The 15,888-nt window shown below is 43.7% G+C and overlaps 1 protein-coding gene across 2 annotated transcripts in view; it reads left to right on the top strand.

Annotated features, from left to right (window-relative positions):
• Positions 1-15,273, top strand: part of U2SURP (U2 snRNP associated SURP domain containing) — a 77,024-nt gene extending 61,751 nt beyond the window's left edge. Inside the window, exons 28-29 of one of the 2 annotated variants that reach the window (XR_004437306.1) lie at positions 14,883-15,015; positions 15,099-15,273. Coding sequence is in view for 1 of the 2 variants with exons in the window: in XM_033212406.1 (XP_033068297.1) it covers positions 14,883-14,895 (13 nt within the window). In the remaining variant the exon portion in view is untranslated. Of the gene's footprint in view, positions 1-14,882 lie in introns of both variants that reach the window. The other variant, XM_033212406.1, reaches the window with a different exon arrangement.
• Positions 15,274-15,888: the final 615 nt, after the last annotated feature.

Below are 15,888 nucleotides of genomic sequence, written 5' to 3'. Positions count from 1 at the left end.
AACATTTGGGAAAATGCTTTTCAGATGACTTGGCTGTGCTAACATTTTAATAAAGGATCTGTCATATCCTTCACTTCTAGTAAGCAGTCTCTCTTACAGGATGTAGAAAGGTATCAAAAACCAAAAAACATTCTAAGTAGCTATTTTATATTTTCTAATCACAATAACTTTTAGCTAACATGAACTTAAACTGTAAATTTCGAAGTTACCTATTATGAATAGCTTACATATTTCATAGGATGCTTTCCTCAACTTTGGATACATCCTATCTTATTTTAAGAATGTGTTCTCCCCAGAAAAATATGCAGTATGTCTAATTCTGTGCCAAATACTATATATGTGTAAGTTCCACAAAGCAAAAATATCAAGTATTTCTACAGAGACATTTACATCCAAAAATACTGTTTTAATTCTGAATTGATTGTCCTGAAAGCATGTGTAATTTGACTTAAATAGCAGGTATGTTAGAGAAAGTCTTTAAGCAGGGAATGATTTTTGTACTTGTTCTCATGACTGACATGACATGGAACTTGTAAAAACTCAGAATATTCTTTATTTGCATGTATTTTGTAATAAGTATTTATTTTGTCTATATTATATAATAAAACCATGACTAATAATTTATGAAGAATGAGAGAACAGTTTGGTGTTAAGATAAATAATTACTGTCCACTGTGTATTTCAGAGCCTGTCATGCCATTTATAAGTTGCAGAACTCAACTGTCTAGATCAGTTTAGTTTATTTCTAGAATAGTTTATCTTCATGACTAGCAATCAGTGTATATACTGATATTGTCCTCTCAGTGAATGACTCTCTTCAAGTGCCATAGTGAAATTCAAAATACTAGCTACACAGATCACCACTTCGTAGCTTTGTATCTCATATGTCCGTATATAACTTTTTTTTTTTTTTTTTTTGAGGCAGAGTCTGGCTCTGTCGCCCAGGCTGGAGTGCAGTGGCGCGATCTCGGCTCACTGCAAGCTCCGCCTCCCGGGTTCACGCCATTCTCCTGCCTCAGCCTCCTGAGTAGCTGGGACTACAGGCGCCCGCCACCGCGCCCGGCTAATTTTTTGTATTTTTGGTAGAGACGGGGTTTCACCATGGTCTCGATCTCCTGACCTTGTGATCCGCCCGCCTCGGCCTCCCAAAGTGCTGGGATTACAGGCGTGAGCCACCGCGCCCGGCCATATAACTTTGATTATAGGGAAAAAGCCTTCAAGCTATTTTAGTGTCCAAGTGTACTCATACCTACCCTTCTTTATTCCACACTTGGACCCTTTGTCAAGTGTCCTTGCATAGCACCTACTGGGCATCTAAGGACCCTTGAGAGTCTTGCAAAGCTTATGACTGTATGGAAGACGGTTTACCTCTGGTGAAACAGACCCTTTGGATGAAAACAGAGGAGGATATAATAAACTTTTGAAGAAAATAGAGGACTTGCTCTGCCCTACTTGCCTCTTCTGATTGCCTTGCAATGCATTTATTCTCCCCACTTTCTCTGCAACTTTTAGTTTTTTCCTTGCAGAGTGTTGGAGACAAGGTGAACGTGATCAGCTGCCTGGTCTTGAGTAAGATGGTATTTCTCTCTATTAAATTTGTGCAGATTCTTACGTTTGACTGAAACACTGCCCACTACAAAAAGAAAGACTGGGGCAAAGAGATGAAGTATTAGATATAATTACTTTCATAATCTTACATGTAAATAAATCTAGTTGCCAAACCTCAGGATCTTTGAGTTCTTTGGATATTTTTGTGGAAAGTGATTTCTGTAGATTAATTTTGGACCTTGATCATCTTTAATGAATCTAGATGAGCTCATACAGGGCTTGAAAAGACAAGGTTCACAGAACCAGAGTGCCTCCTTGAAAACCTGGCTTTTTGTGTTGCGTGGCCCAGCGGGACTTGCCCAACAATAGAATAAAATACCTGGACTCCAGAGACCCAAAGACTCCCTTCAGCCTTCAACCATTGCAAGGCAATCACTTCCCAGCTGTGTGGTCTCAGTCAAGATATTTAACCAAGGTCTTTTGAGCCCGTTTCGTCATTTGCAGCATGAGTGTGTCATCTGCTTTACAGGATTCTTCAACAAGTTGAACATCTACTATGCACCGGGCACTGGGGAAATATATAGTGATGAATAGAACAGACAAGGTCCTTACTGTCTTGGGACTTACATACAAATGGGAGGAACCAGACGAAAATTTGAACAAGATAATTTCAGATAGTAAAATGTACTGAAAAGCAACAAGGTGGTAGGATAGAAAGTGAGGGAGGGGTACCTTTCTTAGGATGGTCAAGGAGAAACACTGGTGGTGAAGTTGAGTAAGACGGTAGAGCTGGCTGTGTGAAGATAGGGCACCAAGTGTTCCAGGCCAAAGGTGCTGGAAGTAAGCACATTTAGAGGGAGACCATGTTGGCGTGCTGAGAAATGGAAAGTAGTCAGTGGAGTTCAAGTGCAGTGAGGAAAGGACGGTTTGGTATGAGATGAGATTAGGTAGGGCTTGACAGTTTTAAGCAAGGGAGTGAGTGACCTGATGTAATTTCAAAAGACACGTCAGCTGCTGTGTAGAGACAGAATGGGAGAAGGACAAGAGAAACAGGGAAACAAGTTAGGAGGTTCTTGGCTGTGAAGATTAAATGGGATTATATAAATACAGTATCTAGCATGTCCCAAGCATATAGCAGCTCTCTAATAAATAATTTAACTCCTCATTTCCTTGGATCTTGTGATTCCTTTCCCTGCAACAGAGGTTGTATTCACCCTAAGATTAACTTCACTTTAGTGCTGTTATACAGAAATCAAACCAGTGGATGATCAGGACGTAGCACTCCTGTTGTTCTTAGGCTGGTATAGGAGGAAATTATAAATTGTGTAGACTGCAGAAGCAGTCTTTAATGCTTCTGTAGTCACTGGCACAACTACCTACTGCACGGTGGAGTGTTAATAGATGTTACTTGGAAAAGGGAGTTGTGTGATAAACTAGGTTGGGAAATCCTGGACTAAATAGGCTTCTTTATAGCAGTACTTCTCAGAACCTTGAGTATGTACTGTGTATCCTCAGGCAGGAGACATTACGTATTTTCCAAACGTAACTGATCTCAGAGGTCTAAGGTTCCACAAACACTTTAGAAAACACTTTAGAACTGGGATTGGGCAACTTTGTTTTTCAGAGTCTGATGATGTAATTAATGGGTTGGCTAGGTGTGTCAGGGTCTTTGGGTACAAACAACAGAGACCATCTGTAGCTAAATCAAGAAAAAAGGATTCGTTGGAAGCCTATGGAGGCTCAGAGAATTGACAGTGCATCTGGAAAGCCAGATGTAGGAATCAGCAGGACAGGAGACAGTGGCAGGACAAGGAAGCCAGAAACACAGATGGGGGCAGTCTGGCCAGGCTTCAGCCTTCAGCCTCTCTGTCCATCTGCTGGAGGTTCCAATTCTAGGAAGGGGGCACTTGATGGACCTAGCCTTTCATGTTATAAATTTTTAGAAAATGTAACTTTAATGACTACAAATGATCATTTACTGTAGGTTACTTTGCCAAGACCCTGTTGTTAGAAACTGGGTTGTTTCCATTTTTTTCTTTTCTAAGGAATGCCGTGATGAACATCATTATGCATAACATTTTTGTTTTCATTCATTTAAAAATTATTGGAATTGTTGGGTCAAAGAATATAAACATTTCAAAGCTCATGTGATGCATGTTGCCAACTTGCCTTCCAAAAATGTACCATTTTTGACTTCCTCTGATGTTGAGGAATGGGTGCTTTGCTGCACCTCTGCCAGCACTGGGAATTTATGACATGTCATTTTAAAAAGTAATTCAAATTGGATGCAATTACTTGCTCCCAGCTGTTAAGGTTTCTGGGGTCTATAAAACAGGCAAATTTTGGCAGGCTATAAAGATGACTGAAGTAACTGGTCTAGTCATCTGAAGACATTGGTGGGTCTAAAGCAGTTCCACCTGCATATGCCATACTGTGTGGCAGCCTTGTCCCTAGATCATAGATTCCTTTTGACAACCAAGATAGAAGGCCAAAGACTCCCAGTATGAAGCTATTGTAATAAAATAAGTCTCTATGCTATTTTTAGAAAAGAGAAATTGTATAATATAAACTTAAATGTAAGTCTTTGGGTATCTTCATCTGTTTTCAGTTTTTATGTGTAATTTTACTAGGTTAGGGTTTGTTTGCTGGTATATGGTCACGGGGAACCTTCTCCTCCCCTATATGACTCTTGAGCTGGAATCCTCCTGCATTGGAAGTTAATCCGAAACTGGACCTTAATGTTCTTGTCCTCTAAATCTTATCTTGTGAATCATACCTCTCCTAAGCTTCCCACCCCTATCCTCATGGGTGATGAGACACCTCCCACCTTCTGGGCCAAGGAGGAGCCAGGGCTTTTGGTGTGGGTGTGCCCCTTTCCCAACAAGGGTCAGGTTAGGAGTGAACCTCCCTTAAGCCTTTACTTCCGTCACCAAAGGTCAAGAAGAGAGACTTTCACTAATTAAAAACTGATCATGAGAAAACCACAACACCTAGCCCTCCCTCCTCTCCTTTCCCTCCTCAGCTTCTCAAAACCTCTCCTATGTCATTTTCCTACATTTGACCAAGAATGAACCCAGCCCTTCATCCCAGGTCATGCCAGTTATCACGAGAAGCCCAGACTCAAAGGTTACACCTCACCTTGGAAATTCTTATGTCCTGTTCTTAGCAAAAGCCTCTGTATCTTCATCCTCCTTTCTGAACGTTCCTATTACCTTCTGGTGTGATATCTGGACTCTGAATTTTGGAGGAAAACTGAGGAAGGTTTGTGACCTCTATGTATTATCTTGTTTGGAAGTTTTACGTTTGAGTTCCCATGTGCAGGTGCAGCTAAAGGGCTCCCTCCCTTTCTGTAGTAGACATTGAGGTCTTCATGGATCAGGCAGCCCCATGAGACTATGATTTCAAGGGTGATGAAAGATCCTAGACAACTTCCAGGGCATTTTTTGGACACATGCATTTAAACTGGGTCAAAGCATCATGTTACCTAACAGGAATACATTCAGAAGCGAATGCATTTGCATTCAAAGGGCAGCCTATTATCTCGAGAACAACCCTGGATCAGAGTCAGGCAACTTGGCTTCTTGCATGAACTGACTGAGCTTGGGCAATTTATTGTCCTTGTATCCCAGTTTCCTTGAGTCAAATCACTGTTTCCCAGACACCAGTCCACTGACCAGCTACATCAGAATCTTATGGGATGCTCTCAGAACTCAGTCCCTACCTCTGAGGTTCTGGTTCAGCAGGTCTGGGGTGGGGCCTAGGACCTGATGTACGTATAGTTTCTTTTAATTATGGAAAATTCAAACATATACAAAAGTAGAAAGACTAGTATAACATGACATTTACAGCCACTCTAATTTGTGCTAAAATTCCATACATAATTTTAATTGTACATATTTTTGTATGTTTCTGTACAAGACATAGACTTTAAAAGTACCATTAGACACCAGAAAAAAAATTAACAGTGGCTTCTTAATATCATCAAAAATCCTATCAGTGTTCTGAAATCCACAACTATCTTACAAGTTTTTTTTTTTTTTTTCAGTTTGCTTGAAGTCTTTCAAATGAAGTTCATGCATTATGATTGGTTAATATATCTCTTAAGTGACTTTTGACCTACTGATGTTCCTCAGTTTCATTTTTGCCCTTTAAACTTGTTACAGAGACTCAGTGGTTTGTCCATGAGACTTTCCCACAGTCTGGATTTTGCTGAACACTACACCCACCACCCCGCTCCCCAAGTTTATTTTCTGTAGATCAGTAATTTAATCTAGAGGTTTGATCAGATTTAGTTCAAAAATTTTGTCACGTCTACTTTACAGATGATGCGCACTTCTTTCAGGGCCACATAATGTCTGCTTGTGTCTCTTTGTGACATTTGCAGCCATTGATCATCATTGCCTGAGTTCGCCAATTCATTAGGGTCACAACTGGTGATTCCTAAATTTATCATTTCTTTTTCACTTATTACTTGAGATAATACAGAGAAACTTCCTCACCTACTATTGACTTACTCCACAGTACAGTTCATATAAGAAAGGCAGCCTCAACGCTTTTTTCCTTTATTTTCCAGTTTTCAACATCACTTTCATGCTGGGATATTATTACCATTCTCTAAAGTGACCACTAAAGTTTTATTATTATTTTTAGTATTATTATAACCTCATGGATTTTAATGTATTTGATGTGCTTTAATCCATCACAATTTTTTTTTTTTTTTTTGAGACAGAGTTTCACTTTTGTTGCCCAGGCTGGAGGGCAATGGTGCAATCTTGGCTCACTGCAAACTCCGCCTCCTGGGTTCAAGCGATTCTGCTGCCTCAGCCTCTCGAATAGCTGGGATTACAGGCATGCACCACAATGCCCGACTAATTTTGTATTTTTAGTAGAGACGGCGTTTCTCCGTGTCAGTCAGGCTAGTCTTGAACTCCCAACCTCAGGTGATCCGCTCGCCTTGGCCTCCCAAAGTACTGGGATTACATAGGTGTGAGCCACCGTGCCCGGCAATCCATCACAATTTTTATCCTTAGAATTCCCCTCTTTGGCCAATGAGAGCCTCTTCAAGTTGGCTCCTGAAGTCCCTTTGGCACGTGACATTACTCTTTCATAGCTTGTTTTCTGAAATGACAAATTCTCCAGGCTCATCTTGTACATTTTTTACTCCACACCTAAAGCAACCATTTCTCCAAGGAGCTTTTGGGAACTCAGATTAAAAGACTCTTCAGGTTACCCTGATGTGCAGCTATGTTTGGGAACTGCTAGGCATCTGAGGTTCTTCCAACTCCAAAACACTGTTTTGTTTTTTCCTCTTGTTAATTAAAGTAGCAAACATATTTGAAATGATTGTTAAGCACTAACGTGAAATAAAAAAATACTTCAATGACATATTCTTTTCCTTTGTGCATTGCACTTTAAATTGGTACAATGTTTTAAATGCAATTTGACCAAATGTAATATGCTTTAAGTATTTTCATACACTTTGACCCAGAAATTCTACTTTTAGAAATCTGGTCTAAGGACTTTTTTTTTTTTTTTTTTTGGAGACAGGGTCTCACACTCTTGCCCAGGCTGAAGTGCAGTGGCATACATGGCTCACTGCAGCCTCGACTTCCCCTGACTGGGATGATTCTCCCACCTCAGCATCCTGAGTAGCTGGGACTACAGGCGTGTACCACCACACCCGGCTAACTTTTGTACTTGTTTTGTTTGTTTGTTTGTTTGTTTGTAGAGACAGGGTCTCCTTATGTTGCCCAGGCTGGTCTTGAACTACTGGGCTCAAGCAGTCCTCCCGCCTCAGCCTCCCAAAGTGCTAGGATTATAGGCAGGAGCCACCGCACCTGGCAGAAAACAATTTTTAAGATATAGAAAAAGAGGCAGGCATCAGAGCTTATTTGCAAATTGTAAACTTTAGACATAGCTCTAACATCCAAAAATGGGGAGCCGTTTGTAAGATTGCTAAGAATTTACTGCAAGGAATATTAAGAGGTCATTAAATGATGCCTGGGAGGACTATGTAGCCGGTTGCAAAATTGTATTTGTGATATGTTAAAATATGCATACGAATAAAGTTTAAGATGGAATATATCAAAATGATAGTAGTAAGTTAGTAGACTTTACAGATTATTACTCCCTACACTCTGTCCTTTTCCACAATTTTTCCAAAAATTACTTAAAACATGCACTTTAAGATTCTGTAAGTCTAATATTACATGATTAACTGACTTGCAGTCCTTTGTCAATTAGAAAGAACAGGGCTTAGGAAAGGAGGGGTCACAGAGTACAAGTCACAGCTCAAAGTCTGGGGCAATACCTGGGGAGTATTAGGACTGGAGGAGGAAGTGCCTGGCTGAGAAAGGCTGGTGGGCGTGACAGTGGACAGGACTCTGCCTCCCCTGCAGTTTTCCCTGAGCCCGTGTCTTTGTTTCGTTCATCAGTGCTCATCAGCTCATCAGCTATGAGCAGGGGCTTGGAATCTGAAAGTTCCTTGGTCTCTCTCTTGGACATCCCAGACATTTTCCCCACTGGGGAGTACTGTGAATTCGTTTTCACACCAAGAACATCAACAAATGCAGCTTGCTGGGCATGATGACTGTCCAGCCTGGCATGCTAAGGAATTTGGTAACCACTGGAATCAATAACAATTTGGGCTTGTACTTTTAATGATCTAGACTTTGAGCAAGCTCCTTTGGATTGTGTTTATTGGTGTATGAGGCAACTTTTCTCAAATCCTTTCTCACATCTGGAAGCCTTTGCCTGGCTTTCTCTCTCTCGACAGGAGGTGGTGTCTGAGGTGAAGCTGAGTGGGAGGAAGGAAAGAGAGAGGTCCTGGGACTGCTAGCACCCACCCAGGTCCCTTTGACCCCCATCTGCTGGCGTCTACTCCGCTTATCACCCTAGCATTTCACCCTCACAGGAGAGATGATGCTTGAGGAAAGGCAGACAGGAGCCACATTACAGAGGACATGGAATGCCAAGCTAAGAATTTTGGACTTTCTTCTGTAAGAGCCACAGGAACTTTCAAGCAAAGGAATGATGTGGTCTGGCATATAAATTAGGAGAACCACGCTGGTGTAGAATGGGGAAGACGTTGGCGTGAGGTGAAACCAGTGTGAGGGCGCCAAAGCCAGGCCAGATAAAAGGCCGTAGGTAGTAATATGGTAGAATGGTAGTAATATCCCAGGATGAAAGTGACAGAACTGGCTGCAGCAGAGAGGTTGGGGTGGAGTCATCCATGGAGGAAAAGGCTGCTGTTAGTTACCAAATTCTGTTGCCTTTTCCTCCTTGGCACGTGGCTGGACCACTTGTCCTATGACTGCTGTAACAACAACAAACTTAGTGGCTTGAAAGAACATACATTTGTTTTCTTGGAGGTCTGAAGTCTGAAAGTGCTGGCAGAGCTGCTTTCTCACAGGGGCTTCAGGAGAGAATCCTTTTCTTTGCCATTTCCACCTTCAAGAGGCCACTTGCATTGCCTGGAGTGTAGCTCCTTCTTCTGCTTTGAAGGACAGTCACTCTGAGAGACAGGACTAGCTGGATTTCCTAGGCCGACGAAGAATCCCTAAGCCTAGCTGGGAAGATGACCACATCCACCCTTAAACACGGGGCTTGCAACTTAGCTTACACCTGACCAATCAGAGAGCTCACTAAAATGCTAATTAGGCAAAAACAGGAGGTAAAGAAATAGCCAATCATCTGTTGCCTGAGAGGACAGCGGGAGGGACAAGGATCAGGATAGAAACCGAGGCATTTGAACCGGTACTGGCAACCCCCTTTGGGTCCCTCCCCTTTGTATGAGAGGTCTGTTTTCACTTTATTTCACTGTATTAAATCTTGCAACTGCACTCTTCTGGTCCGTGTTTGTTACCGCTGGAGCTGAGCTTTTGCCCCACATCCACCACCGTTGTGCCGCCATCCCAGACCTGCAGCTGACTCCCATCCCTTTATGGCAGGGTGTCCACTGTGCTCCTGATCCATCCAGGCGCCGGCGCCCATTGCCACTCCCGATCGGGCTAAACGCTTGCCATTGTTCCTGCATGGCTAAGTGCCTGGGTTCGTCCTAATCGAGCTGAACACTAGTCACTGGGTTCCATGGTTCTCTTCCGTGACCCAGGGCTCCTAACAGCGCTGTAACACTCACCACATGGCCCAAGATTCCATTCCTTGGAATCCCTGAGGCCAAGAACCCCAGGTCAGAGAACACGAGGCTTGCCACCATCTTGGAAGCCCCTGGCCAACATCTTAGGAGCTCTGTGGGGGCCCCCACCCCCGCACAACTCCAGCCTGTTTCTATCTTCACGTTTCCTTGTTTTTGTTTTGTTTTGGCCCTCTGCCCACCTGTATAACCCAGGATCATCTCATATTGAGAGTGTCATGCGCGTTTGTGTGAAGAGACCACTAAACAAGCTTTGTGTGAGCAATAAAGCTTTTTAATCACCTGGGTACAGGCAGGCTGAGTCCGAAAAGAGTCAGCTAAGGGAGATAGGGGTGGAGCCGTTTTACAGGATTTGGGTGGGTAGTGGAAAATTACAGTCAAAGGGGGGTTGTTCTCTTGCGCACAGGGGCGGGGGGGGGGGGGGGGGGGGGGGGGGCGGGTCACAAGGTGCTCAGTGGGGGAGCTTCTGAGCCAGGAGAAGGAATTTCACAAGGTTAATCGCTCAGTTAAGATGGGGCAGAAACAAATCACAATGGTGGAATGTCATCAGTTAAGACAGGAACCGGCCATTTTCACTTCTTTTGTGATTCTTCACTTGCTTCAGGCCATCTGGATGTATACCTGCAGTTCACTGGGGATATGATGGCTTAGCTTGGGCTCAGAGGCCTGACAAAGACTCTGACCTTAATCACTCCTGCAAAGTCTCTTTGGTACTTAAGGCAACATGCTCACAGGTTCACATGGGGATGAGGACATGGACATTTTTGAGAGCCCTTATTTTGTCGATTACACCACTGTTGCCAGTCTGGCCAGAGGAATGAGGATGTCTTTTCAGGCCTGGCCCACAAGATCTCCCTTGTCTTTCCTTTTCTCTGTGCTGAGGACCCAGAGGGGAAGCAGAGCCAAAAAAAAAAAAAAAAAAATGTTGGCGTCTGGGGCCCTGGATGACCAAGCAGAAGACTCGTCATTCACAACCGGAAATTTTCACTTTATAGTTTATACACTCTAAATTTTTAACATTCTTATTATCTCTTATTAAGTATGTGTAGAATTTAAAAATACCACTGAGGAACATAGACACTGGGCCTCGTTCAGTGGAGAATAAGCCTCCGTGTTAAGCCGCTGTTTAGTCAAGATAAAGATTAGGCTTGGAGTCTCCCTTGGAACCCTTTGCCTTTGAGGTGTCGGGTAGGCATCCCAGTCCATATCCAAAGTCCAAATGTGAAAGTAAGAATACATCTGCTACCTCAGAGTGAAAAAATTAATAAGGCAATAGATCTAAAAGAAATTTCATAAATGTTTCTCCTCCTTTCTATTTTTAAATTAGGTTTTCATGGAGCCGATTTCTGGGGAGAACAACATATTTTAGATGCAACAAATTCATCTGCAGTCAGTCTTAGATCAGGTACCCGAGAGGCTCTGCGGTAGTGGGGGTGGAAAATGGCAGGAATGAGACCATGATGGTTTAAGAGGGGAAGGACTGGAGGAACAGGGCAGGGGTTTGGGGCAGCCCTCACTGGGGGTCGATGTTTCTGGAGGAAAACAGCTTTGGTTAAGGTCTGAAGTATTTTTCAATTCTATACATACTCAGAAATAATATGAGGTAATAAGAATGTTTAAAATGTAGAGTGCATAAACTGTAAAGCGAAAATTCCCAGTGGCAATGGCTAACAATTTTTTGTTCAGGTTTCCTGAATTTTTTTTCTATTCACGTACTCATACACACACGCCCACCCGCCTCAACGTTTTCAACTTGCCTTTGATACTTATGAGATCTTGGGTATACTTCCTGATCATTACCTATAAATCTGCCTCATTCTTTAATTACTATTGAGAGACATTTAAGCTGTTGTTATTTTTATTTTTTTTTATTACAAGCACCATAACAGTGAATAGGCTTTGAGCACTGGGAGAGCACCTCGGGGACTCTATCCACAGAAGAATAAATCTCTTGGAGTGAAATTGCTGCATAAAAGAGTAGGAACATTTTACAATTTTAACAGCTATTTAACATTTCCTCCTCAACTATCATACCAATGCCCCTTTCTTGAGGGGCAGAAGTTGTAGAGTCAAGGAGGGGCTTGGAGCAGAGGGAGGATGGATGCTTGTTTGAAAACCTGAGGGAGACGGGAGGCTGGGGCCCAGAAAGAATCAGAACTCACTGCTCTGAATGGCAGGGGCCCAGGGGCCAGGCCCTGGGGAGAAGGGCCATGCTTGATCTAATGCTCCACTGTCACTGTATTGAAATTCTTATTTTTACAAAGAGAGGCCCCACGTTTTCATTTTACACTGGGTCTCACAAATTACATCGCTGATCTCCGCAGGAGGAAAACCGGGGTAGGGCCAATGAGTTCTTGTCCTTGTGGTGAGGGAGGAGCCACATGGACCACAGTTGGCTTGAGGTCTTGGGAAAGTTGGGCTCCTAAGGAGGGGGCGCTCAGTGCACCCAGCTGGGGGCTGAGGGCCATAGACCCAATGAGCAGCTGGACTCGGGGGCCAGTAGGAACCTTTGTATATTGGCTACCTTAGAGGGTCCTGAAACAGTGCCCCAGTGGTTCTGGAGTGAGGTCCCCAAGCCAGTGGCATCAGCATCCCCAGAAACTGGTTAGAAATGCAGATTCTCAGGCCCACAGACCTACAGAACCAGAAATTCTGGCAGGGCCCAGCAATCTGTGTTTCCACAAGCAAGCCCTCTGGATGATTCTGACAGGCACTCAAGCTTCAGAGCCACTGTCTAGACCAACCCTGAATCCAAGAGGGACCTCTCAGGGTTGGTTTCTAGAAGAGCAACAGTCTTCTGGCCTCTCAAGGCAGAAGTGAGCCCTACAAGAAGACACTAAGGAGCCTGACTTTTCTCTTGCCCAGGCCAAGGCGTGTGAAGGAAAAGCTTTGGACCATTACAAGTCTCCTGAGACTGTTAACTTGCTCTTTCTCCCCCTGCATCATGAACGTAATCTACGGGGCTAATAAAATGTCACTTAGGCCTCATTTCTGTGGGTCCCCTGGTGGACACATGATATAGTCTATAGGTTCTCCCCACATAAGGGGATAAAGAAAAGCCATGCAAAGACGAATATTCTAAAAGACTTATTAATGATGTGAATTCTGCTTTCAAGAAGCTAAAAGCCGCCGTGTTAGCTAATAGCTTTATGATCATATTTTAGACTCCTGGAAGTTACACACTTCTAAGGTAAATATCTTTGTCAGGAAAGGGGCCTCATGGGATGCACTGAATATGAGAATATTAGAATTCTAAAGGGCAGCTAGAGATGGTAATAAAGTTGTGTCTCATCTAGGAATAATTTTGAAAAATGCTAACGCAAATTGTAGAAACTCTCTGAAGAGTTAGTTCTTCGTGCTTTGGCCCAGTAGAATGAGTTATGAATGCACTGTATAGAATAGAAATTACAGAGCCACACTGGGTGTGGGGGGGTGAGCCAAGATCTGCACCATCCCCCACCACTTCCCCACTAGCTAGGCAGAGCAGATGCCATTTGAACTTGCAGTGGCTGAAGCTCAGGGGGTTGCACACATTTATTTATTTATTTTTGTTTATTTTTTATGTTTATTTTTTAATTGAGATGGAGTCTCGCTCTGTCACCCAGGCTGGAGTGCAGTGGCACAATCTCGGCTCACTGCAACCTCTGTCACCTGGGTTCAAGCGATTCTTGTGCCTCAGCCTCCCAAATAGGTTGGACTACAGGTGCGCGCCACCATGCCTGGCTATTCTTTTTTTTTTTTTTTTGTATTTTTAGTAGAGGTGGGGTTTTGCCATGTTGGCCAGGCTAGTCTCAAACTCCTGACCACCCACCTCAGCCTCCCAAAGTGCTGGGATTACAGGTGTGAGCCACTGCACCCAGCCGCACACATTTAGAAACTGTGCAAAGGAAGTGCCCATCTCTGGTTGAGTGGAGGCCTTTCCCTGTGCCGTGGGTGAAGGGCATGGCAAGCTGAGGGCAAACCTGGGGTGCCCAACTTCCCTACCCTGGGAGCCGGGGCACCACAGGCCCCTGACAGTCCTGAAGGGGAGCCATTTCTGCCTGGACACTTCTGTGCTGCGGGGAGAGGTCAGAGCTGGACCCTCCTCACTGCCTATCTTCTTTCCTTGGAATTCTACAAGCACTTCCTGAGTTCATCTGAACCAGGGCACTCCCTCCAGGTGTGTGGGAGTATGGACAAACTCAGCCTGCAGGCTGGAGAACAGTCTTCTTTTCCCTGCTCTCTGTTCCCCATAAGAGGTGCCTGGTTCATAGAGACAGAGGTCTGCAGGTCTCCCTTACATGTGCCCAGATTTTGATATTCTCTCAGTAGCACTTTCCCCTAAGAGGAATCTCTGGGTTTGCTATAGACTGGCTGGCTGCAGCCACACCTGTGCCTGTTGGAAATATGTGCAGGCAGGTGGGTGACAGACTGATTCACAGAATTTTCTTTAAGCTGCAGGTGTGAAAAGAAGATGAATTCAGGGTATCATAACTGATGAAAAGGCTGCATGGATAGAATGGACTTTCCAAGTCATTAACACCAGCAGGAAAACATTAACTGGTCAGAGCAGCTTGTTGGGTCAAATGCCCCAGAGCCTCTGAGGGCTCTTTTCCTTCTCCTTGGTGTCAGCCCATTGGCAATCTCTTGTTCATCTTCTCCAACACATTTGCAGTGAAAGGGGACATGATACTGTTGGACAGATTTGCAAATGAAAGTATGTGATATTCTCTAAAGTTTGTGGGCATCTTCTCAACCTTGTAAGATTAAAAAGAAAGTCTTTTTTTTTTTTTTAAGACAGAGTCTCAATCTGTCACCCAGGTTGGAGGACAATGGTGCAATCATGGCTCACTGCAGTTTTGTCCTCCTGGGCTCAAGCGATCTCCTCCTCAGCCTCCCAAGTCACTGGGACTGCAGTTGTGTGCCACCATGCCTGGCTAATTGGAATAGTTGTGTTTTTTTTTTTTTTTTTTTTTGTAGAAATAGAGTCTCAGTATGTTGCCCAGCCTTAAAATGAGAGTCATAATAAAGGAATATTCTCCAGATACACTGCACTTATTTCTTTTTAAAATTTTCCCTCTTTAAGTGATCTTTTCTTTCAAGAACGGGCCTCTGACGTTGGGTTTCCTTGGGTCTGCTACTTTTCCTCCTTCTGAGATCATTCTTTGTGACATGATCACCATGTCCCTCACCTCTACCTCAGATGCTACGATTGAAGGTTGCAGGTGGTGAGAAGAAAACAACTTGCACAGATGAATTCTTGAGACCAGGGCCCTGTATTTATCTCAGTGGCTTCAATACAGGGCAGGGAAGCTCACCGAAGTTGTGACACACAGGTGAAATTATGGTTAAGTGGAATGCTTTTCTAAACTTTAGATGGCATTGTTGGGTTTGTGAATAAACTATTTTCTGCTCCCAGGTGGCTCCCAGGAGCAGAGAAATTCAAGCAGGCTGTTGTGTAGGCTGGATTCCCACCTACTGCATGGAGAAACTGGAACATGGACATGGAACAGCATTTCTGCATGAAATCTTTTTTTTTGTTTTTCTTCTCTGGCTTTGAAATGTGCATTTCTTTTAGTAAAATAAACTGGTTCAAAAACATGTACACATCTTTGTTTTTTGTCCATGTCACTTAACAATTCCAAAGGATTTTGCATTTTTACAGGTTTTTTTTTTTTTTTTCCAAGAATTCAGTGAAATAAAACTAGTGTTAGCAGCTCCATATTTTAATTGGGAAAATGGGGCACATTCAAGGCCTGGCATCTTGTCTAAGCACAGTCTCTCTCCACTGTATGAATCACAGTTTAGTGCTGTCCGAATCAGAGTTCTTCATTGCATGCAACAGAAACTGTCTCATGCTGACTGAGAGAAGGATAATCGCCCGGTAGCTCTGGGAATTGTCAGGAGGGCAGGCGAGCAAGGCTTGGAGAATGGCGGAAGCAGAGGCACTGCAGCAAGGATGCTCCGCTACCACTGCTGCCACTCTCAGACCAGATTCTCATCTGCCTCTGTCCCTGAATGGCTGACTAGCCAGATGGAGGGCACAAGCTGGCCCGGGGCACAGAGGGGTCCAGGAATGCAGTGTTGGCTCCTCTTTGGCATCTCCAGTGGAATGTGGACTCTGCTCTCCTATTGGGGAAATTTCCAAATATGGGAAACTGATTTGGTTACTGATATATGCTCAAATCTTTTGCCCATTTATTTCTTGG

This window comes from Trachypithecus francoisi, unplaced genomic scaffold (assembly GCF_009764315.1).
Source record: "Trachypithecus francoisi isolate TF-2019V2 unplaced genomic scaffold, Tfra_2.0 Lachesis_group0, whole genome shotgun sequence".
NCBI classification, from domain to species: domain Eukaryota; kingdom Metazoa; phylum Chordata; class Mammalia; order Primates; family Cercopithecidae; genus Trachypithecus; species Trachypithecus francoisi.
Note: the sequence above shows the minus strand (reverse complement) of the source record. Positions and strands in the feature narration are given on the sequence as shown.